This window comes from Pogona vitticeps, chromosome 5 (assembly GCF_051106095.1).
Source record: "Pogona vitticeps strain Pit_001003342236 chromosome 5, PviZW2.1, whole genome shotgun sequence".
Lineage (NCBI taxonomy): Eukaryota > Metazoa > Chordata > Lepidosauria > Squamata > Agamidae > Pogona > Pogona vitticeps.
In genome coordinates this window covers 112,546,483-112,570,057 of record NC_135787.1, presented here as the reverse complement: position 1 = coordinate 112,570,057, position 23,575 = coordinate 112,546,483, and the positions used below count along the sequence as shown (strand labels likewise).

Genomic DNA, 23,575 nt, shown 5'->3' with positions numbered 1-23,575 from the left:
ACCTTGTTCTGAGATATATTATAATATATTACTGTCATGAAAGTAGGATATTACTTATTATTACTTATTATGCCTTACATGCCCATCTCATGCACAATTCAATCCTTGTGATGGAAGGTATATGTCTGTATGCTACTTCCTCTACCTGCATAAGGACAGTTACAATCCCCAGGTATATATGAACTAAGTGACTTGTTAGAGGGCAAATGAGAATCAGCCATAGCTGCTTCTGCATGACTTTCAAATGTATTCCTCTGGAAGCAAACACAATCCAGGGCAAAAATGAAGCTTCAAAGGATACCGGGCTTCTCTGCTTGCATCAACGGTCTTGCATCGCAATGACGGCACATATCTTTGCTGTCACTCATTATGAATACTAAATTTGTATTGGAAATTTTCTCTGCATGGAAAAGTCTGAGAGCAGAACACACAAACATTTAAGAGAAAGAAGAAACAAGCAGGTAATTCTCCACAACTGTTTTGAGTCATCCACTAAAACACGAAGTTTTTAATATCACTCCAGAGAGCTATAATTAGCAAGATCTTGCTCAGAGATATCCCCTCCTGATGGGTATCAGACTGATCTACCCACCGCATCTGTTTTTCCTCAAACCAGGTCTAGCCAACTACTCCTAAATGCTACACAGGTAGGACTACAATATATATATATTGGACCTTATTAGTGAAATATAAATAAATTGTAACCATGTGCATGAATATATATTCCTGTATATCCCTCATATGAATCCCTACCTAACTATTTCAATGAAAGAATAAAGAGCAGTTTCCTATTAATGTTAAAGAGTCTTATGGCACCTTTCAGCCACTTTCAATGGGGGCCATATGACCCTCGGGGGGGGGCTGGCACATTTGAAGGGGGCCATAGGATAAAAAATGTGAGAGGTTTCTGAAATATATCTGTTCATGTATCATTCTCAGGTTCCAGGGGGTCCTGAAACCTGAGAAGAGATTTTAAAAGGGCCATGGCCAGAAAAAGTTGAGAATGGCTGTTCTAGATTAACAATCTTTATTGGAGGGAGCCAGGGTGGTGCAGCAAACAAAGTATTGGGCAGGGACTCAGAATCATTATAAACTGGTTTCTATTTGATGCACATAACAAGTTAGACTAACAAGGCTTTAAGGTACCTCGGCTCTGTTGTTTGTGCTGCAACAGACTAATACACTTACCTCCCATTAATTATTTGGCTGTTTCTTTAATATTTGAAACAATGTCCAGGGACAATCTTAGATATTTTGAGATCCAAAGGAAAACCTACCTGGAGCAGTTTATACAATCTAGGATGCCATTGAATGATTTTTCGTCATTTGCAAAGAAATACTGAGTTTGCACTGTAATGCAGCTCTGCTTTGAAGGGATGGCACTAAGGTCTTCATCTTCCATTTCCACTATGAGAACAAGAATATTTTTAGTTTCCGTGGGGATATGTAAAGGCAAAAGCCAGGTAGGTTCTCTCATTTTGATGCTTTACTTACCTGCACTGAGAAAACGTGGAAAAGTGAGTCCCAAAAAGAGCTGCTGTAAGATAGACCTGGAAGTAGATATAATTGCAGAGAGATATAGTAGCTGGAGGAATGCTAGGTATAGAGATCATAACAGTGACATGCTCTTATCTTCTGTAATCTGCTAATAATTTTGAACACACCAGAGTACTGAACACAGAAACACAAGAATTATTGCCTAAAATGCAATTTTACGGATGTGGTACTTTCAACTTTTAAATCTTATTAAAAACTTTAGAAACTTCCAACCATTTTGATTGAATAATAATAGGGATGGTATGAGAGCTCCCTATGCTCCTCATTATACAATTATGAATGTTTTTGATGTGTTTTTTGTAAATGTCTTGGAATCTTGGTTGCAATCAAATAATGAAATAGCTCGTATTTTGGACCAATTATTTTCCGGCGATCAGATGACGTACAGAAGAATGTAAATCAGCACACGGTGCCCTGTGCCCAAGCCAGTAATTTCTGGTCCAGTGGCAGAGCTACTGCTTTCAAGCTGGCCTGGAGGAATTCCTGTATGCATGGAATTCTCATCTTCTAATGAATGGCTGGTATGGTTTTATTACTCTACAGTTATTTACAGGACATTGACATATTTGTTAAGATTTTCAGAGGAAAAAAATCCCTTCTTGATTATGCAGCTACTGGTACAGGTCATTTACCCAGCAGCCTGCATTTCCCAGGCCCTCCCACATCAGGTCTGTGGCATGTGTTAATTTCTGTGTTTTTAAATTTTACAAATGGAACAATTTACAGCTAAAGATTGTAAATTGGCTTGCCTACTCTAGCAGTAAAAGAAGAAAAAAATTAAGCAAAGGAGAGGTTTTTTTTTAAAAAAATACATTTTTGCTGGTGTAGTTGTGTGGGTAGTGCATGCAGGAAGGATTTATTTTCTGCGTGGTGGTTTTTAAAGGGAAGCAGAGGGCAACATGTGCCTCCTTATATGCTGTTTGACTGCATCCTCCATCATCCTTCACCTCAAGGCACAGTGGTTAAACTGCTGTACTGCAGCCAAAACTGTGCTCATGACCTGGGATTCAACTCCAGGTAGCCGGCTCAAGGTTGACCCAGCCTTCTGTCCTTCTGAGGTCAGTAAAATGAGTACCCAGCTCACTGGGGGGGGGGGAATTTGTAGCCTGCATAATTAACTTGTAAGCCGCCCAGAGAGCGCTTGAAGCACTATGGGCCGGTATATAAGCAGCACGCTTTGCTTTTTTGCTTTGCTTTTTATCCCAGTTGCCTAGGGATAACTGGAACTGCATTTCTAATGACACTCAAAGAAGCACACATTTTGCACCCCTGACTTATGGCTGAATCTTCTCACAACCAAATTCTTCCCTCATTTTTGGGCAGATTCTTCCAGTTCTGCCGTTATTTCTGAATCTCCACCAATGTAATGGACTCTACAATATACCCCTCAGAGTCCCAAATATTTCACAGACCGTTGCCCATGCACAGTTGGCCACAGCTTTTAGCTTCTGCTGTTCATTCATGTAACTCCCCACCCACATCCACTGTGGCTAATTAACTCAAACAAGCCCTTGGGTATATTGATGCAACACAGCACAGAACTGCATTGCTTCTGGTAAAGCAACACAGTTTTTAGCAATGGATACATCACAGAGGAAAAACATTTCCCCCCCCCCCATGGGGGGGAATGAATGGTGTGGCAAAACTGGGCATGCACCAAATTGTAGAAACCCTCTATATGTGAAGCAGAATGCTGAGGCACAGAGCAAGCCCACAGAACAGTAACAATATGTGACAAGGGAGATCTGTTCATCCATGTAATGCAGTTTTTCTGTTTAACTGTATTCATTTTTTTGAGAGTAGCCTTTCTCTTTTCATTTTTATCAAATCTTAACTAATGTCCTTCCTAATAGCATCCTTCCCTCCAGCTCCAACCAACTCCTTACCAAGATTTCATTACATTTCCAGAGAGCACTTTCATGTGTGTGTGGGGGGGGGGGGGGGGGAAACACATTCCAAAGTCTGAATTGAACCTAGACATCTATGTTTGACATCAGTACTGATAACCCCTTTAGATTACCATTCTGTTTAGGCTTCTTCTCTGGATTGCAAGGGTTCGTTTCCACTGCAGAGACCTTAATTTACTCCACGTTAGAGATTTCTAAAAAGATTTCCTGCCACCTCTGGGAGAAACTGTGTGTATGTTGCTGAGATAAAATTTAATCCTCAGCTAAAGACAGCAGTTTATTTTTATCTAGCCAATTATTGTACATAATAAACTTGAACAGAAAGAATGTAGGGGGGGAAACCCATGAAGAAATCCCTACTGTATACAGGGCTTGGTCAGACTCAGGACCTTTGTGCAGTCAAAATGTACAACAAAACCTTACTGAAGAGCTCAACTTACCAAGCAGCTGCAGAGGCCCACCACCCTAGATGTAAAAGGTCTGCTATTGTAGGCTAGAAAATAGAAGGGAAGGAGTGTAACATCATATGCATCTCCAAACACTGAGCACTTATATCACTGATAGCCCTGATGGGAAAAAGGATAAGAAGACACTGACCACATGGACAGAGCGAAGTCCAGCTCCTGGCCTTGGCTCTTCTTCTGGGTCACACACAGACTGATAGTCATATGACTTGTTGAAGGCATATAAGGACATATTGATGAGGTTTCTCATGAGGCCTGGGTCAATCTCCCCAAAGAATTTTCCAATCTAGTGAAGAAAAGAGAGGTAGGAAAACAAAACATTGATGCCCTCCTCTTTAGGCTTACCAAATGAAAGCGACTGTTCTTAATTTGCTTAGTTTAACCCTCAGTGCTATGGTCAAGACCGATGCAATATAACTGAGGTGGCTCTGCAGCCTGATTTTATATGAGACTCGGGTGCTAATCACAGCTTTCTGCCAATATTCACAGACCAGCCATCTGAAATGATTGTAGTATGGTAATAGAATATTACAAAGACCAGACTCTTTGTCTAGGACTTAGATGCAAAAGGAATGGGGGGAAAAACACTTCTGTGATTGATGAAATACATTTCTCTTTGAAGACTGAATCCAAGGTTGTACAGGGACATAGATTATAGAAGTTAGCTTCTCTGTTGGTCTACTTATTTTCAGTACATTCATTTTATTCATGAGTGTGCCCATTTTCACTCTAGGTTTCAGAGGTGTATAAAATAATAATCACATGCCATGAAGTCAATTCTGGTAACCCTTTTCAGGGATTTCCAGGAAGCAAATACTCAGAAGTGGTAAACCACTTTTACTGGGGTAAACCCCTTCTTCTGGGGGTTCCCTGGGACTGTGCAGCTTGCCCAAGACCGCACAGGCTGGCTCTTCTGGGATGTACAGTGGGAACTGAACTCTCACTCTCAGATACCTAACTCACAGAGCTATCCAGCCAGTTGTGTATACAATAAACCTTTTGAATACAGTTAATACACAGAATTCAGTAGGGTTTTTCATGAGGCATAGCTGGTCAGTCATCAGCTCTACACAGACATTGTGCTAGTACTCATTTCCAACAGTCACTTTTCTCAGCATAGTAGCTCAGGAACTCCTCTTCGTACTAAAGGATGCATGGGAGAGGAAGCTGGCTGTTCAGCTACGCTTCTCATAACCAGTATGGATATAACCTGATGGTATTAAGTGAGAGGAGTTAGGGGATGACAACGCGGGCATTTAGCCTGCTATTTGGTCTGCTGATTTGCTCCTTTTGCCAGTGATCAGATGACATAATTGCTTGAGTGAACCACCCCATCCCCAGAGTGTTCCTACCCACACCATTATGGTTCCCTATCAGGGGCTACGCATGTTTTGGTGCAGGTGAGGTTGCTTCATTTTGGTTCATTTCCATTTCTGTCTTGATTTTGGGCAACCTTGCTTCCCCTTAAACTGATGGACATTTGACCACATGGTTTTTAATTAAATAATAACGAATGGATAAGTGTGACTGTGAATCATATAAACACAGCCATATCATCAGACCCCCATTTTCCACAATGGGAAGGAATTCAAGGAAGTGCTCCAGATTCAACTACTCTGAAAATTCTTCTTTAAATTTATTTATTTATTTATTTATTTTATTTATTTAATTTATACCCCGCCTATCTGACCCACCGGACCACTCTAGGCGGCTTCCAAATATAAAATCAAATAATAAAACATAGACAAATACATAATAATCAAACAAGAACAGCAGTAAAGATAAAAAGGAAGAGTAAGAAAAAATCAAGAGTTGGCTGGAGGGAAGGCCTGAATAAACAGCCATGTTTTTAATTGGGTTTTAAAGGTGTCCAGCGTGGGGGCCGCGCGAATCGCTGGAGGGAGATTGTTCCAGAGGCGAGGAGCCACCGCCGAGAAGGCCCGGTTTCGTGTCTTCTCCTTCTGGGCCTCTCTCGGCGTCAGGCTCCTCAGCCTCACCTCCTGACTCGCGCGGGTGATCCGGGTAGACCTTGGTGGGAGGAGGCGTTCCGTCAAATTTATGTATGGATATGTTATTTTTAAAAAAATCAAAAATGGTGAGATATGAAGTATAAGCTCTGAAGTGAGAAGACCACTGCATTAAATCAGGACGCCACAGCATGCTACATATGCAACCAGAATTCCATCAAGAACTTCATTCTTTGGCAATCCAAAGGAAGCTCTTCAATTTCCTTTATGTAATGTTTAGGACAGGCTTGTCCAACCTGCGGCCCGAGGGCCGCATGCAGCCCAGGTCAGCTTGTAATGCGGCCCAGTGCAATTTTTTATTTTTAAAGAAATTCCAAAGTTTCAAGTTACACTGCTAGCACTTGCGGGCAGAATGTGGCCGGGGCATGCCACAACAGTAGAGGGGAAGAGAGGGAAGGAAGGAAGGAGTGGGAGGGGAAGGGACAGGGGGGCTGCGTGACTGCATTGCACCATCCCCGTCAATAGGTGGACCCCCTCCCGGCCCCATAAAGCCACAGGAGTCGAAGTTGGCAGCCTCTACTGTCTGAGATCGCAGCTGCCGGTAAGCGCACTTGGAGCGGGGCTGCGGAGGACGGCTAGGGCTGCCCCCCCATGCGGCCCAAACCAAATGTATGTGCGGCCCAAACCAATTTTTCATCTTCTAATGTGGCCCAGGGAAGGTGAAAGGTTGGACACCCCTGGTTTAGGACAGCTCTTCCCAAACCTGGGGTGTCACCTTTCTTGGAGCATGAAGAAATTCGACTGAGTGGTATGAGACTGTGATGTACTGTATGTGTTTTGATTTTTGAATTATAAGTACAATTCTTGGAAGAAAGGGGTTTGGATAATGGTGTAAGAGGTAGGAGGCATGAGAAATTCTCATAAATAAAGAGAGGACGTGCTGCTGAAAAGTTCAGAAGCTGCTGGTTTTAGAAGAATGCACCTCGCACAATGCTGGCATCAGTAACTGCATATGTATCTTTATATATTTAAAGCCATCTTTCAGGGCCAGAAGGAAGGCTTTTAAAATGAATTTTGAAAAGTATCTTACAGCAATAACATACTTGCTATGTGACTGTAATAATTTATAGCATACATGTGCTCATGGTGGTTTACATTCATTACTCCAGTAACCCTTGGGCAACCTTGTAAAGAAGTGTTAGACTTATTTGCAGAAATCTTGTTTCATATTTACGCAAAAGGTGTACCTTTTACAGGCCAACTGTTCAAACTTCAGAAATCTCCACAAGTGTTATCTGTAATGTCTATGGACATGTCTTAACTTGTGATAATTAGCTTCCAAAGGTTATGCCTTTTGCTTAACTGTGCAACAGGATTTAGGCCATTATGTAGATGGAAGCTATGAGCGAAATGCAGGCGCTTGCACAAGGATACCAATTGAGTTTGTGGTATAAGTGAGGATTGGATTTCAGGGGTACCCAAATGACATATGTAATGGGTTGGCATATACTCTAACATTCAGATCAAACCATTCCCCCACCCTCCAAATCTTAAGATTAACTCCAAGTCCTACCAAGAGCAGACCTATTGGCTCAATGGAAATCACATGAACTTCTGTTCATTCAATTAATTTACTTTTGTTGGCACTAACAATTTGATTCAGGCCAAGGCTTTGTGAAACTAGGCGCGTATGTTGATTTGATTTGTTATAATCAAAGCAGGACTGATTTCTGAAGAGGCTTGACAACCCAATCAGCTATCCCACTCAAATCACACACCTACCTCTGGAAGATAATCCTCCTGATTTGTCATCAAAAGAAATCCACCATCATCAAGAATTACACAGTCAACGTGCTACCAAACAAAGAAGAAGAGAAGAATACAAGTAAATCACTGGAACTGACCATACAGAAGGATACAAATAGGAAAATTACGATCTTATCAGGATGCATCATGTTGTATAGGAAAAATAGACAACCTGTTGGGTCCCCATCTCTTTTTGTGGCCATCAATGCCCCTACCAAAATTTCGTAGTGCAGCAGTTCTTCCACTATGTTTCTAAACAAAAGCCGAAGACCATTAGTAAGTTGCAGCTAGAGTAGGCCGAGAGAATCAATTAAACTTACAGAGAATTTCCTCATCAAATCCCCACTGATTCAGTGGATGTATCCTAGTTGTAACTTACTACTGTATTTCAACCAGTTTGTGTAGGGAACATGCATCTTGGTTTCAAGTTGATTAAAGCTTGAGTTTTCAAAGCACTACAAATGTTGCTGCTGTTGTTACGTGCCCTTAAGTCAGAACTGACTTATAGCAAATTTAATAGGGCTTTCAAAGTAGGGATTTAAGAAGGGATTTTACCAGTTCCATACAAACTCACCATGAATTTCCATGACAGAGATGGGGAATTGAACCCAGGTCTCCTGTATCCTAGTCCGTCACTCTATCCACTACAGTACACTACAAATATTATCCACTATAATCCTCACTACAACCCTCCAAGATACTGGGAAGGATAGTTGGCCTGCACAGCACTGCCCACAAACACAGCTGAAATGGCTGTAAAATAATTGATCCTCACCACACTGTTTTTTTCACATCCACATAGTTCACTTTTGCACTGAAAAACAGAAGGATAATATAATTATACAACCTATTTTCAAACAAAAGATGATGGCATTCAGAACTATGGTTGATTGAATTCCAGTCTTTCATGTAACTTGATTTTCAGTAAACTGGAGAAACACTACGGCAGAATAACCACTCCATGCCATCCACCCCCAACTCATTAATCTTACTCACCTCCCAATTTTCCAAAGATTTAACCCCATCCCACAGATCAGTAGTTCCCAATCTTGGTAACTCAGATGTTCTTGGACTGCAACTCCCAGAAACCCTAACCAGCATAGCTGGTGGTGAAGACTTCTGGGAACTGCAGTCCAAGAGCCCCTGGGTTACCCAAGTTTGGGAACCGTTGCCATAGATCAATTGTCATTACGAGATATATGGCAAGCTTGGGAAGCTCTATTAATGTTCTTATTTTTAGCAGCCATGTGCACAAGGAAGGTGTTTCCATAGCTTTAAGGAATGGAGTGTCCTCTCTATAAGTGGAGCATATCCTTCAGTTGAAACTCTTTGGGAAGCCCACATGGCACCTGGAACTTGCAGGCCTTACTTGCTACTGCCTTTTACTTTTTCTCCAAGAAAAGATCTACAATGATTCACAGACTAACGAGAAACTTTTTGGTGACATCCCAGGCTGTCAAAACATTCCATCAGAATAAGCAGACTTTGCCAGGCAGACCCTGATGTTTAACACTTTTGTTCATGGATGGACAAGGGCTCAAGCTTCAGCATGCACACACGTAACATGGTAGCAGACAACTGCAGTTGCCTTTGTTGTTGGCACCCCCTCCACTTTACTTTATTATTATTAGGACCATAAGTCAGTCATGTTAGATAGACAAGACTGATATACAATAACAAATCATATATCATTTAGAATTGATACAAAGCAGATTTAAATTCTGATTATGATTACAAATAACTTCTTAATCTGATTACCACAGTGATGTGGTCATCTGTTTTTTAATGGTATAAGCCAGTGGTCCCCAACCTTGGGCCTCCAGATGTTCTTGTACTACAGCTCCCAGAAGCCTTCTCCACCACCTCTGCTGGCCAGGATTTCTGGGAGTTGAAGTCCAAAGTTGGGGACCACTGGTATAAGCCACTGCATAAATTTTACAGCTTTAGCTGTAAATTTCACTTGAGGAATTAGAAAGGAGAAAAGAGATGTAAAATTCATCAGGTATACCTGGATAATGTTTTAAAACTGGGGAAATCAGATTGTGAGTTTTTATAGAATGTGCAGCACAACAGGACATGTTCCACACTTTCCACCATATAAGATTGGCACGGGCAAAAACATTGGTTGTAAGGTATATATGTGCTGTTTTCCTTCTAAAAAGGATTAAGGCACAGCACTGAAATGGGCCACAGGGAAAAGCCTTCTGGTGTCTTGCAAGTCCTAAATTATAAAGGTAACCTGCTAGGTTAGTGATCTTCCTGTGGTTCCCGGCCATTGAGTAATATGGGACTCATGCTCTGTCATATTGTTGCTCTCCTTCTCCCCAAATGCATCCATGAGTAATTGCTCAGAGGTGTTTGATATTACAAGCACTTCTTCTTGATTACTCACAGTGTTACTTCTGTACCTCCTGGCTTAAGGCATGCTGCAGCAGATATTAAGAAAAAAATCACTCATTTATTTATATACAATTTATTTATTTATTTATTTATTTATTTATTTATTTATTTATTTATTTATTTATTTATTTATTTATTTGATTTATACCCTGCCTATCTGGACTACTCGCCCACTCTAGGCGGCTTATTGACTTATTATTTTCAGTTGAGGGATGGGCTGCAGATGGAAGGTGTGGAAAAGCAATCCTGGATGTAGTTGTGAATTTGAATCATAACTCGAAGATCTTCAAACATTCATAATAAGGCCCATCTGTTCCTTACCTGAACTTCATTCTTTGTTGTGATCTTGGTAAAATTGTCCATCCACGTGGTTACATTGATTTTTACTCCAACAACTAACAAGAAATACATGGCATATAAGGAAAGTAAAGGAAACAGAAAAAAGTAAAATCATAATATTTCCAGATATTTCATAATAGAAGATATTATCTGAGCTCAGTGGTTGAATTGTAGAATATCCCTCTACCTCTCCTCTAAAACTAAAAGCTTTATTAATAAATTTGTTATAACCTCAGTATAACCAAATATGGGGAAACAGACTTAAAAGAAAACCAGGTAACAAATGCTTTTTGCTTTAGAACTAGACTTTTAATTGTATTTTACTATGTTCAATAGCAAATGATATTTCTTCATAGAATAATAGTTCCATTATTTCCTACCTGCAGGTTTCAGTAGTTTTCCATTGACTGTTATTTTCACTGCCTTGCTTACCATAACACCATCTTCAGAGATGCTTCCTGAGATTTAGCAGAGGAAGAAAAAAATAAAACCACCTAAAGGTTAATAAATGACAGTGGAACAATCTTAGCATATCCCAATTCTCAAATAAACTTGTTAAGAGTCAAAGACTACTGAACAAGACTGCCATCTTGTGAGTCTTTTGGTCAAATTAGGGTGCAAGTGTACTGACCCTTTTGGTGCGGTCTGGTGCAGTCTAAATAGGGGTGCTTGAGGTTGTGGGGAAGACTGATATGCCATTTGAGTACAAGGATTATGAATCCAAATGGCATATTTAGCTCAAGTGACCCTCTGGCCCCTTCTGTTGCCAACTGAACATTTCCCCTCCTTCTCTATGGGGGAGAAATGAAATTAGTATTTTTGCCTGTGATGATGCACTGAATCACTGAGAATAAAAATATTTTAAAAAACTTATTTCCCTTGTGTGTACTGCTGATTAATAAACTAGCTACAACAATTGTTTCAATCAGGACTTCACACAAAGGCATTTTTTTTAAAAAAAAATCTAAGTGATTCAGTGTAACAGCAGTGATCTAGCACAGGCAAAAAATAACAATTTCCACAGAGGAGCAAGGGAAATGTTCGATTTACTGATACCCTGAAGTGGCTTGCATATTAAGCCATTTCACAATACCAGAAATCGATACTGGAAGGAATCTTGGCAGCTTTGACATCTTCAAGGCTCAATTTTAGTCCATTCCCAGTGATTGCACACCCTGGAAACAAACCAAATAGTACTTCTACCTGCACCAAAAACGCAGAAACCCCCCCAAAGAGGGCCCAGGAAGGTGAAGATTGGAGTCCTCTCCGGACAAAATGGTCCATTCTCGCAATTATATCATGTGGTTGTCAGGAAAAAAAGCAAATCAATCCAACCCCACAAAGCACCAAACAGCAGGACAATTGCCTCTCTGGATGAGTCCTTAAACTCCTAATGTCATTAGGAATGAAAACCTTATTGATTTCAGTATGATCTTTTCTCTCTTCAGAAAGGATTAATTGCATATGAATATAACAACGTGATTATTTGGGGGCAATAAGGGCAGGCAAATCTTCATCACCTCTTCCACCAAAAACTCTCTCTCTTCTCTTCCAAAAACAAAACAATCACTTTTGTTGATGTGGCAAAAAGTGATCTTTCAGACTGCATGAAAAAGATGGCACCACAACTAGGACCAAGGAATACTGTGGTAAAAGAGTACTGCTTTCCACCAGAGACTGTGAGTAGGGGTGGGCAATGTGTGCCCTATGCAGTCTCTGGTGGCATTTTCACAGTCCTGGTCTAATAATCATCATAGTCACCATCCATATTTCTCCTCCTGGAGGCATTCGGGAGGCATTCTCTTTTTTTCTTTTTGGTACTGGGGACTTTGAGTCATCCACTAGACACCCCCCTTAAAAAAACAAGAGTGAAAGTGCTTGTCTTGATGTTACCTCAGTTATTGCTATTTATAGCACTGCTAAATTAGGAAACAGGCACCCAGGATTATGTTATGCGACTCTCCTCTATACCAAAAATCTCCTTTTCCAGATGTCATAGTTACATATGATGGATAGACTGTACAATAATTTTTTTCCTGCTAATATATGTAGTGTTTCTAATAATATACCATATGTAGCTAAATATCTAAAATATTTAGCTAATGCAATAGGCAAATGGAAAGTTCCCTGAAGGTTGCCATTGATACTTGTAGTCTCCAACATATGTTGAAACCACACAATTTTTGTGCCAAAAATCCCTCTCCCACAAATATTACTTTGCTATCTGCAGGATCCTGGTATCCAGTCCAGAATTTCATAACTTTCTTGGAGCTTCGCATATCCTTAAAACCTACTCCCTAAAAGAAGTAGATCTGGGCTATATTTGTAGATCTTTCAAATTACTCCTTTTATTATTGAAGAAACACATATACTTTGTCAATAAAGCCTTAGCTTGTAAGCAAGTTCCTTGACACTAATAAGACACTTTGGATGCCCCATGACTTACTGTTGTAGAAGGGAGCAGTGAAGACATAGTTTTCATTATCTAAGCTCCTCTTATAGAAACTCATTTCATATGTTTCAGCATTTTCTGTCCAATATTCGCCTGCACTGAACATAAGACACGAAAGTCAGCTTTAACTGTTTATCTTGATATTTTCTCATGGACTACTAGCACAATCCCCCAAACATCTGCTCAGAAGTAAGTCGCCAGAAGCTTTTTAGAGCTTATTGCCATGAACTGTTAACAAGATTTCACCCACAGGAGAAAGCTGTGTTAAACCTCAATGGAACATACTTCTGATTTACATCACAGGATTTATTGTTAGCTGTGATAGCCAAGAAGCTTAAAACATTGTTTTAACAGTCCCAAATGTTCTGAACACTAGATTTGTTATATTGCGAAAACCAGAAACATGTCAAGAGATAAGCTGAGTTCCAGTGGATTGCACAATTAATCAGACATGACACAAGAGATTCAGAGTTTGTTTAGCAGGACCTCTTTCTGCCTCGTGGCAAACTTTGTTTAAAATGGAGTCCACTTTGAAAGGAAGTGGGTAATATGGGATTGGAGTTTGGCTTTGTTGCTGCTGCTGTTGTTATACAACTTTAGGACTATTCCACAGGGTGTGACTGAAGTCATTTGCTGGATCTTGGACAAGTTATGTAGGAAGAATTCAGGATAAGAGAACATCTACATTTACCTCAACTGAATTTCAAGATGGGAAAATCACAAATTCTATTTAGGGATTATGCTTAAACTGGGTACATAAAAAAAACTGGAAAGTGAACGGAGCCACGTGGTGTAATCCTACCCGCACTCCAGTTCCTGACTTCCTTGTGTACAATGACAGTAGGGCTCTCCATCCCATAAAGTGCCTGCTCCCAAGCCCTCCACATTTTGGGGATCTCATTATTTGCCACAGTGTCTTTCTCCAAGAACACTGATCCACACCACCAGATCCTCACGGGCTATATGCCTTTCAGTCAGCGCACCAAGGAAGGCCAGAAAAACATCCACCAGAACTCAAGCCTTCTCAGCTATGGCATCAGCCCTCTGAAATGGGTTTTCGCTTGAGCTGCCCCTCGCTCCCTCTCTCCCAAGCTTTAAAAGAGCGCTTAAGATGATGCTCTTTACAGAGGCTTTCAATGGCATCTTCACACAAATTAGCCAATTTGTGCTGATTTTATTTTATTACTGTACCCTTTATTGTTTATTTTTATTGTTATATTACTGTATATGTTTTCATTTGACTGTTAATCACCCAGAGTACTGCCTAGCACTAACTGGGTGGTAGACAAGTTTAAGAAATAAATAAATAACAGAGTTCCCAGCAGAATAAAAAAATTCTGCTCATGTTCAAGGAAACACGAGGGGAGGAAACAGTGCCCAAGAAAAGAGGGAAGAGGGATCGCATGCATCGCCTTGTGCCCTTTTCACATATTCACATATGCTGCTTCAGCTTAGTTCAACATGTACATTTATGAGAATTAAAGTTCTTGATTGAGCAGACCAAGGACCCTTTTTTTACTTTGAAAATCTGGTCCTAGACATCCTACTCATCCATGCAGGGTATTCTCTTTCATGCGGAAGCTCCTCTTTTCAAAATGGAGCAAAACCAGAATGTTGTATGTTTCTGTTCAGTGAAAAGCAAGAGTAGGCAACACACTGCTGTCGGCCCACAAGTGCCTCTCACTCAGGCTGTTTTTGTAGTTGCTGTCACTGCAGCCTGATACTTCCACTACTGCTACCAGCATCTCATTGCCCAAACCTGGCATGAAGCAAAGCCCAGGACTTTGTAAGCCTTCCTTTCCTAGATGGACGCACGGACTGACGGACGGACGGACGGACGGACGGACGGACGGAAGGAAGGAAGGAAGGAAGGAAGGAAGGAAGGAAGGAAGGAAGGAAGGAAGGAAGGAAGGAAGGAAGGAAGGAAGGGACTCTTCTGAAGCGGGAGGGCACTCTGGGAGCTGTTGCCAAACTTCACATTTAACCGTGGCCGTGGTTTAGTATCCGTTGCTGAATTTTGGCAGCAACAATATAGCCTTTAATTCTTGAGTAGGACAACTTGCCACAGAGAAGTTGCCAAGCCCTAGCATAAAGGCCTATTTAATATTCCACAGCCAGCTGGCAGTTTCTATGAGGGTTTGAAAGAACTATAATGGCAACCCTGTGACATTTCCTCAGTAAAGCCAGGAGGAAGGTGATGTAATTGAGACCATGGATGGTTAAAGTTTCGTTGCTTAGTCAGTCTTTTTTTTTTTAAAGGTGGTTTACATTGGTGGAACTGGTGCTAGTGAAATTTTCAGACTCAACTTGATGGCCTTTAAAGCTGTGGGTTCTTTGAACAGCATATCTCTCGACTTGGTCAATGAACCATGCTTTAAGGCGATAGCTATGTCTTGAAGAAACAGTTTTCTTTTAAAAACACAGAAGCTGTGAAAAGTCAGCGTCAACAATTTCAGTAACTCCTGACAACAAGAAAGGTTTTCTGCCAAAATAATTGCTGACTAAAATTGAATCTTTCCTGCGATGCGCAAGCAGGTTTTTATTCAGTTCAATCACTTATCACAGCCCCCTTCCAGGTCTTTCTTCACCCTGAGGAATGCCAAGATCAGCTGCTTACTTAATCCATCTAACTTGTTCACAGCCAGGCCCTATCTGTTAACCTATCTGTCACTTCCAGCCTTCCAGATCTCATACTCTTTTCTGATTGGTTGGCACTTAGTGGAGTGGTAAGCTGCCTGGGGAATTCTGGGAGTTGTTGTCCAAAACCACAAATCTGCACACTTTGAGTTGAGATGCACCACTAGGAGTATATTCATTCCTCTGTTACAAATCCAACAAAGAATTAGCCCTTTCTAAGGGTCTTATTTCTCTGTTGTATCACTTAGAATTAAATGGACCCTTACCTTTTAGGATACACTCGGGTGATTCCTCCATCAGTAGCTACAAATCGTGCTCTAATTCCTTCTCTGTGGAAAAGAGAAAGAGAGAAAGAGCGCTGATTAAAAACTTAATTTGAAAGTATAGCCAGCTGTGTAGACATACTGAGCCAGATCCAGTTTTAGCCAAATTTAGAACAGGCTCAAAGGGCTGGTGTTGATGTTACACCCACAGTAGCTGCAAAATTGCCCAGGCAGAAGTGCTCTCCATGAAGCCAGCACATTGAGCAATGGTGCCAATTGGAACTGCACAACTGACTAAGCAACTGAATCATGCAATTCCCTGTTGCTGGGCATGACACTCAACTAATTATGTAGGTGCAACTTTTATGTTACGCCTGCACGAACAGGATTTTGGCCAATGGATCTCATTTAAGTATGAACAAGTTTGGAACTCGCTCACCATTTACAAAGACATGCATAGAAGGCTTTGAAGCAAATAACTTAAAATAATATATATTATGATTTATTTATCGTTTGCTTTGATTATTCAGAATGCATGTTTTCCTCCAATGCTGTTTTAATACACCATAACAATTAAAAATCAGGAATATGTCTTTTACTTGTGTTGGGGATAGGGAGGAAATGAACACTCACGGGTCCTGCTTACTCCAGTAATTCTGAACAAGTTCACTTGTAAATCCTGCATCCAATAAAGCTCTCATAACCATATCATTACCTATTAAAGGAAATAAGTAAAGTGCCAGTTAGGACTGTAGGACACTACGTTACTGACTGGTGGTCCATGAAGCTCAGTAGATTGACTGGCAGTGGTTCTCTGGAAGTGCATATAGTGACCACTCAAAAATATATACTTTCTCACCTTCTGGAATGCTTTTGGTGGAAGAGACAGAAAGGTTTCCCCTGAAGATCTTGAAGTTTGGGCACACTTGAGACAGCCTGAATTGAAGACTGGACTCAAGCTGTGTCTCTTCCCTGTGGTGTGCCCTGTCCTCATAATTACAAACAACTTTGATTTCAATTATTTAAAAGTTGAAACCTCTACAGCTTGACTTTTGCTACCTCTCGATCAAACAAATATTTTCTTTATTATTCTTTGGAACTACTTCTCACACTTACACTGTCATATTCAGCAAATGATTACATTTCACGAGTAAATTAATACTTACATGAAGGGTTCTGGGGTGTATACCGATCTATAAATTCACTGAAATTCAGGAGAAATGCAGTGTTGTTGTCAGTTATTTTCACAGGACTACAGTAGTCTCTAGAAAAAAAAAAGAGGGAGAAAAGATTTTAAATTGTTTTTAATACCCTCAATAAAGCAAAAACATCACCTATACTTTCGGCTGAATGAGCCTGTGATTGCATGTGTTACAACACTGAATCAACTTTCTTAGTATTTGATACCATTTTTCACTTAGTGGCATGTACCACCTACAAGCAGTTGCATAGATGTGCTTGTCTCCCTTGCCTCTGACAACCCAGAGATATCCAATGATCAAATTCTATTAAACATGAAATCTGGAAGAGTGAAATGTTAAAAAGAGAGACAGATGAGCTGAGCTCTTTTTTACTTTGAGTGATCAACCTTGATACATGACCTATAATAAACAATACAGTGTTTATTCTTGTAGTAACATGAACATTAAATATATTGCAGCCATCATTTTAAATCCAGAGGCAACATTTAGAATGAATGGAGTGTATTGCACATACCCACATGAGCATACATCTATGTGCTACAATGAAAGCATTCCTGAGGGGCATAGATATTTCTAGCTAATTTAATATTCAACTCATAATGCAAGTGTAGTTTTCTAAAGAAGAAAAACAACAAAAAAGTTCCTAGATTTGTATTTTGTAATGACACATATGTTGATTGCTATAATTATCATGGGTGATTTTTTTAAAAAATTAAAAGTTATGGAAACTTTTGAAAAGAAATTAGTTGTGGTATACAGTCCAAAGGATGAAAAAGTAGTTACCATTGTAACATTTTTTTAAAAAAGCTTCACTCTCTTGTTTCTCATAATTTATTAAAATAATTATTCCTTAGCTTAGAAAAGAGGGCACATCCAACTACAGCCGCATGCACTTGACTCAGGCAATACTCCTCCTTCATCATTTAGTGAGGCCATACCTATATGTATAAAACTAAAACCTTTGGTAAGAGGAGTGATAGAATCTCTGTTTACATTAAGATAACAATGGAACGTAGGTGATTCTTAGATGATTAGATAAAATAAATTAACTAGAAGTAACTTGTTATTAATATTTCATTGCTTCCAAGATCTGAAAAAAGTAATCTGATAAAGGTGGCCTAGAAGACACGGCTATTTCACTGAAATTTCAGTCTGAACAAGAGACTTAGTATGTTCAGAATCTTGCCCCTTCTTACTGATATCTCTTGAATGTTCTAAAATCTGGTGTGCTGGGTTTTGGCCAACCTGAAAGAAAGGTCTGGAAGTAAAAAAGCCTAGTGAGAACCTTTCCAATAGGGCAGAACTGATTCGGAAGGGCAGAAACAGATGTCATAGACTGATCTGGGCTGAAGCCACATTCTACAGCAGACGGATGAAGATACAAAGGATCAAAGAAGCAGATTACGTGGTTGAAGGTAGTGGGCTAAGGTATCCAGAAGAAAAAGAGAGGACAAGATTCCTGTACATGTAATAGAAGATGAAGATGAAGTTTTAAATCCAAGGTACAGCTGCTGAAATTTCCTCCTCAACACAAGTATCAAAGGCACAGGAAACCTGTCCTCTTTTTCATCTGCTCACCCTACACAGGGTAGCTTCCAGACCAGGCAGGTGGGATACAAAGGATGAGAGAGGCATGAGTTGTCATCAAGGGCTCATGTCAGTCAAAGACCTGCTGAGAGTCAGATTCCACAGCAGACAGAAAAGATACGTGAGACAGGACAAGGGATGGTGAGGTAAGGAAAGAGGAGATAAAGCAAAGAAGAAGGGGAAGTCTGTTCATCCACTTCTCAGAGCAACTAGTTATTTGTACTGAGAGCTGTTCTGATGTCAGGGCCTTACAGCTCCTCAAAGGTGATGGTACAATCAGGATACAGTCTGACAAGATACAGTTATCTGGGCAGCATTCTGAGGGCCAACATGCATGGGAAGGGTTGGATGGGACAAACTATTCAAAAATTGGAGCTGGTAGGGATTCTCCAACAAAGAGTGCATGATAAGCTATGGAGGATTTTTAAAAGATAAGTCATCGGTCATAGGTCATTTCAGCTGCTATTGTTTCAAGCTGTTAGTGGGGACTGCGAGAGGCTCAGACCACAACAAATCAAATAAAACTGAGAGGGTAAAATTCATTCAGAGGAAGTCTACCATTTTTTCTCTGGCCAGAATACAATTTGCTATTTACACTTGCATAAATGAAATCATGTAAAACCACGGGAGCAATCTGTCACTAATTAATGTGCTACCGGTTGTGTTCCTGGGCACACATCCAACTGTGTCAGGCACATGTCCAAGAAAGCAAGCAGAGCATCATTAATTAGTGTGAATATACTGTTACAACTTTTGCAAATTCACAAATGCCAGTGTAAACTGCCAGCTGGATTCTGACCACTGTTTCTTTCATAGGGCTTCCAGCTTAGAACAGCACTTAGAAGTGCATGCATTCCATATAAGATCACACAATGCAGGGATGGAGAATCATTGTCTCTCCAGATATTTCAGCAACAGTAACCTTTGGATTTCAATGCCCACATAGCTAATAGCAAGAGATTGTAGAAATTATAGTCCAAACATATAATGGACAAAAGGTTTCTCACTCCTGACTTAGCTGGTTATTAAAATAGAGTTTTTACTGTATCTGGTAAAGAGTTAGTAGCCTCTTTTACATGGTACTTGAATGGAAAGGCAAAAAGTACAGAGGGGGGCTTTCCCCAGCCTTATCCATGCCACCCGTATATTCACATGAACATCTGAGAAACAGGAATGCATACTCCAAATGCATACACTTTCCCAAGTCATGGAATCCTGATCATGAATGGTTTCAGGTTCCAGCCAAGCCTACTTACATACTGTTTAGGAGTATAAAGAAATCTTGCCAATGTTTTGTTTATGGTTGAGCAATTATTATTACAAGGTCTTACATAATTTTTGACTTATAGCAACGGCATGAATTAATGGCCTCCATGAGATCGCATTTTTAACAGGCCAGTTTTGCAAAGTAAAGGTTGTAGATTCCTTTATTATGCCAACCCATCACAAGTCTTCATCATTTCTTAATGCCTTCCACTCTTCCTTGGATTATTATCTTTTTATGGGATGTTATGTCCAAAGTATAACATAGCATTCTATCATTTTAGCTTCTAGTCGGGCTGGAGGCTTGATTTTCCTAGAACCCATCTTTTTGTCTTTCTTGTCCATAAAACAAAACTTTCCAAAACCACATTTTGAAAAAATCATTTTTTTCCCTGCACGCTCTCTTTATTATCCAGCTTTCACATCCATACGCAGTAACCAGGAATATTACAGTATCATCTTTTAATACACTAGAAACTGTGGATCTGCCTTGGGTCCATATGTAAGGTGGAAAAGTTGTCTATCACTATACCAAATCTAAAATCATGATGTTTTGGGGAAAGCCTCAGATATATAAATGGGCTTTGGATGGAAATCAGAGAAGGTTGGTATATACAAACATTTGGAGATGGATTTGATGTAAATCTCACATGGTATGTCAGTAAACTGTCAAGCAGCAAAATCATTATTTAACTGCAAAGATTCTTCTGTTCAAGAGATGGCCAGCTAGTTAATCCCTTAAAATCTTTAATATTAATATTTTACAAACAAAAGAATCAAAAGCTGAGGAAATAAAACTCACATACTACTCTTTTATGAACAAGTTGTTGATCCCAATATAACGATTATTTTACTATTCCTTAAATTACAGTATAGAGAACATTAACATTTTTAACATAGTGACTTGCTATTCAATATAATTGAGTATGTAGTCATATTGACCTTCCAGCTACTAAGGTAAGACACTATTTACTTTTTATCAAAATCTGAAGTTCAAAGGCTCCAATTCAAGTACTGTTTATATTATCTTACTAAACAGTATGTTAAATTCATTCCAAATTAGTTGAATATAGGTTTTACAGATATGTCAGTCATGGATTAACATAGGGCCAAGCAATAATACCATATAATTATTATTATAAGGGCAAGCAATTCTTTACACCAGGAAAAGTACTAACCTTGGTGCTAAAAATGTATATCCAAATTCATCAAATCGATCTAACTTCAGGGTTTCAGTAACTACAAAGATGAAAAGGCAACAGAAATATATTAGATTAGCCTTTTATAGTACTGAGCTTCTTGATGATTTATTTTTTTTCAACACTTCTTAAGTCAAGAAAGTACACTATGACCATAAATTTTCCCTTGCCCCTCCTCTTTGTGTTCCACTCATCCACATCTGGAATGGGAAACTGTGGTTTAAAGTTACCATGATACCAAACCAGAGATACGATGTGAAGGGGAAGGATTAGGGAGAGTATGCTAGCATGATACCTGTTCACATCTGACCAAATCTCAGCTAGGATCATTCCACCTGAACATGGGAACCACCAAGACCTACAATGGCAAAATGTCAGGAGGCATGGACCCTCAAGCTCTTTCTTTCAAGACAGGGCAACACTTGGAGAAGGAGCAAGCTAGTCACACTCCACTGATACTTAGTCACACCAAAAACAATGTATCTGAACAGAGGAGCCTCTTCTATCCATGGAGGCTCTCTGTTTTAAACTCACTGTTTTCCATATAAGCAAAGCAATGGTGGAGAGGGTGGGGCTGACATGCCCGTCTCTCACATATTTAATTAACCCAAAAGAGAATCCATGAATAGGCCTAGGAAGGTATGCAGACAATATACTGATGTCCCAGGCAGAAAAAACAAATAGTTACATCATTATTGACTAATAAATATTATGATCAGTATTTCCACTTCAAATGTGGATTTTTCTTGTCTATCATTAAACAGCAGAAATGTGGCATGAAACTATATAACTATTGTTATATCTAAAAACTATCACGTTGACTCACTGAACATGACAAATCAGTAACTGAAATATGTAGCTATTAGGATGCCTGGACCAAGACAAAAGTGCTTGTAAAATTTGTCATGATTGAAATATTTTACTAAGCATGAAGTTATTTCGGAGTTGCTTGAGACACGTGTTTGTTGAAGAAATGAGCATCTTCATGAACCAGCAGGTGACAAGGGTCAAACAAACAAGGAGAAGAGAACAATAAACTGTAAAGCATACAGGCTAAGGAGAGACACCATAAAATATATGTGTGTTGTTCCTTCTCTGTCTTTATAATACCCAACTGGCAAAGGAGAAGCCCTAAGACAAAAGATACAGAGGACAGCAACCAGGGGGAGTGGAAATATATTGGAAAATATCAGCACCAGTAAACAGAGGGAAATTGAGCAACGAGAATATACTTGCCCTTTGGGTCTGTGACAATCCATCAGAACGAGAAGGCAAGGAGACAGAAAAAACAGGGTAAAGAAAAAGGGGTCACAAACCAATATTTTATTCAACCAGCTCCTTGAATAAAAATATTGTGGCATAGAGATCAGAGGTCCATTTTTTGCACAGCTCTACTCTGGAGGAAAGACAAACATCCTTGAAGACTTGAACACATGTCTGTTGTCAATTATTTCTTTAATATACCTTGTATGTACTGCACCTATTTAAAGTGTCTGCATAAAGGGCATATTGACTCAGGGGGGCTCCTAAGAAATTCAGCCCAGAAGCATTCATTTTGAACTCTCATTTTACAGATCTCTCCCAAGTACAGAATGCTGAAAAATAAATCATACAATGTGATGTGGTGTTAAAATATACTCTATTCATCACATTTCTACAAAACGGTTTGAAATCTGACTTTGGAGATGATGACAATTCTGGAGCAATTCATATACCATATGGAGCACCAGTAAAACTATGGGGTATCTTTTGGGGAGCACTTTGGAGCATGTCTACTTAAGCAATCTAAGAGTAGTGGGTTAGATATCTGACTGCAGAGCCAGAGGTTGGGAGTTTGATTCTCCACTATGTTTCCACAACATGACATGGACTCAGTGATCCATAGGTCCCCTTTCAGCTCTGAAGTTCTAAGATGATGATGATGATGATTTACTAGTGTGGAGGAAGAGAAAGAAAATATGGCAGTGTTGAAAATCATCAATATGGAAGAGGTTCAAAAGTTAGAATTTAAGCTCTATAGTAGGCCTGCACATGTTGTGACCTACCAAGCTCCTCACGCCCCATAGCTGAGACTTCAGGGGCTCAGCAGACCTGTTTTGTCTCCTGCAAGAGGCAGCAACATCATTAAGAATGCAGGCCTGTTCTGAAAATGGGTATCATGAGTTTCTCAGTCAATACAAAGCATAGAATCCTCAGCTTAGTGGAAATTTGGAGATAAGCAGCAGAGAGAAACTGAGCAGAAAGGACTTGTTTCTGTTTCCCCTGAACAGATGTTAAAAGTATTCTTCACGGAACTGTTATTGAAGACATCCTTCATCTAAAGACAAAGCTTTTGGAATGTACCAAACCAGTGTTTAGGAGGAGCCTCACTAACTTCAACTCCATTTTTGTATATAATTCAGTTGGTGGTTACTGTTAAAGTCATTCACATATTAAGTTGCATGAGTATTTACATCATGTTTGATGGCTGCCTTCTGAGTACCCCTTGCTGTGTGTCAATGGAGGCAATGCCCTGCCTATGGTAATTCATTG

General features: G+C 39.8%; 1 protein-coding gene across 7 annotated transcripts in view; it reads right to left on the bottom strand.

The window, feature by feature from the left end:
* CACNA2D1 (calcium voltage-gated channel auxiliary subunit alpha2delta 1) overlaps positions 1 to 23,575 on the bottom strand; it is a 540,926-nt gene that overhangs the window by 30,455 nt on the left and 486,896 nt on the right. For all 7 annotated transcript variants that reach the window (XM_073000730.2, XM_078394287.1, XM_073000729.2 and 4 more), the window contains 14 exons: positions 21,023 to 21,083; positions 16,959 to 17,056; positions 16,426 to 16,507; positions 15,796 to 15,858; positions 12,887 to 12,990; positions 10,821 to 10,898; positions 10,423 to 10,496; positions 8,477 to 8,515; positions 7,678 to 7,749; positions 4,062 to 4,214; positions 3,905 to 3,957; positions 1,495 to 1,550; positions 1,278 to 1,407; positions 302 to 414 (listed from right to left, as the gene is read on the bottom strand). In XM_073000730.2, the coding sequence (XP_072856831.1) occupies positions 302 to 414; positions 1,278 to 1,407; positions 1,495 to 1,550; positions 3,905 to 3,957; positions 4,062 to 4,214; positions 7,678 to 7,749; positions 8,477 to 8,515; positions 10,423 to 10,496; positions 10,821 to 10,898; positions 12,887 to 12,990; positions 15,796 to 15,858; positions 16,426 to 16,507; positions 16,959 to 17,056; positions 21,023 to 21,083 (1,176 nt within the window). The remainder of the gene's footprint in view (positions 1 to 301; positions 415 to 1,277; positions 1,408 to 1,494; positions 1,551 to 3,904; positions 3,958 to 4,061; positions 4,215 to 7,677; positions 7,750 to 8,476; positions 8,516 to 10,422; positions 10,497 to 10,820; positions 10,899 to 12,886; positions 12,991 to 15,795; positions 15,859 to 16,425; positions 16,508 to 16,958; positions 17,057 to 21,022; positions 21,084 to 23,575) is intronic.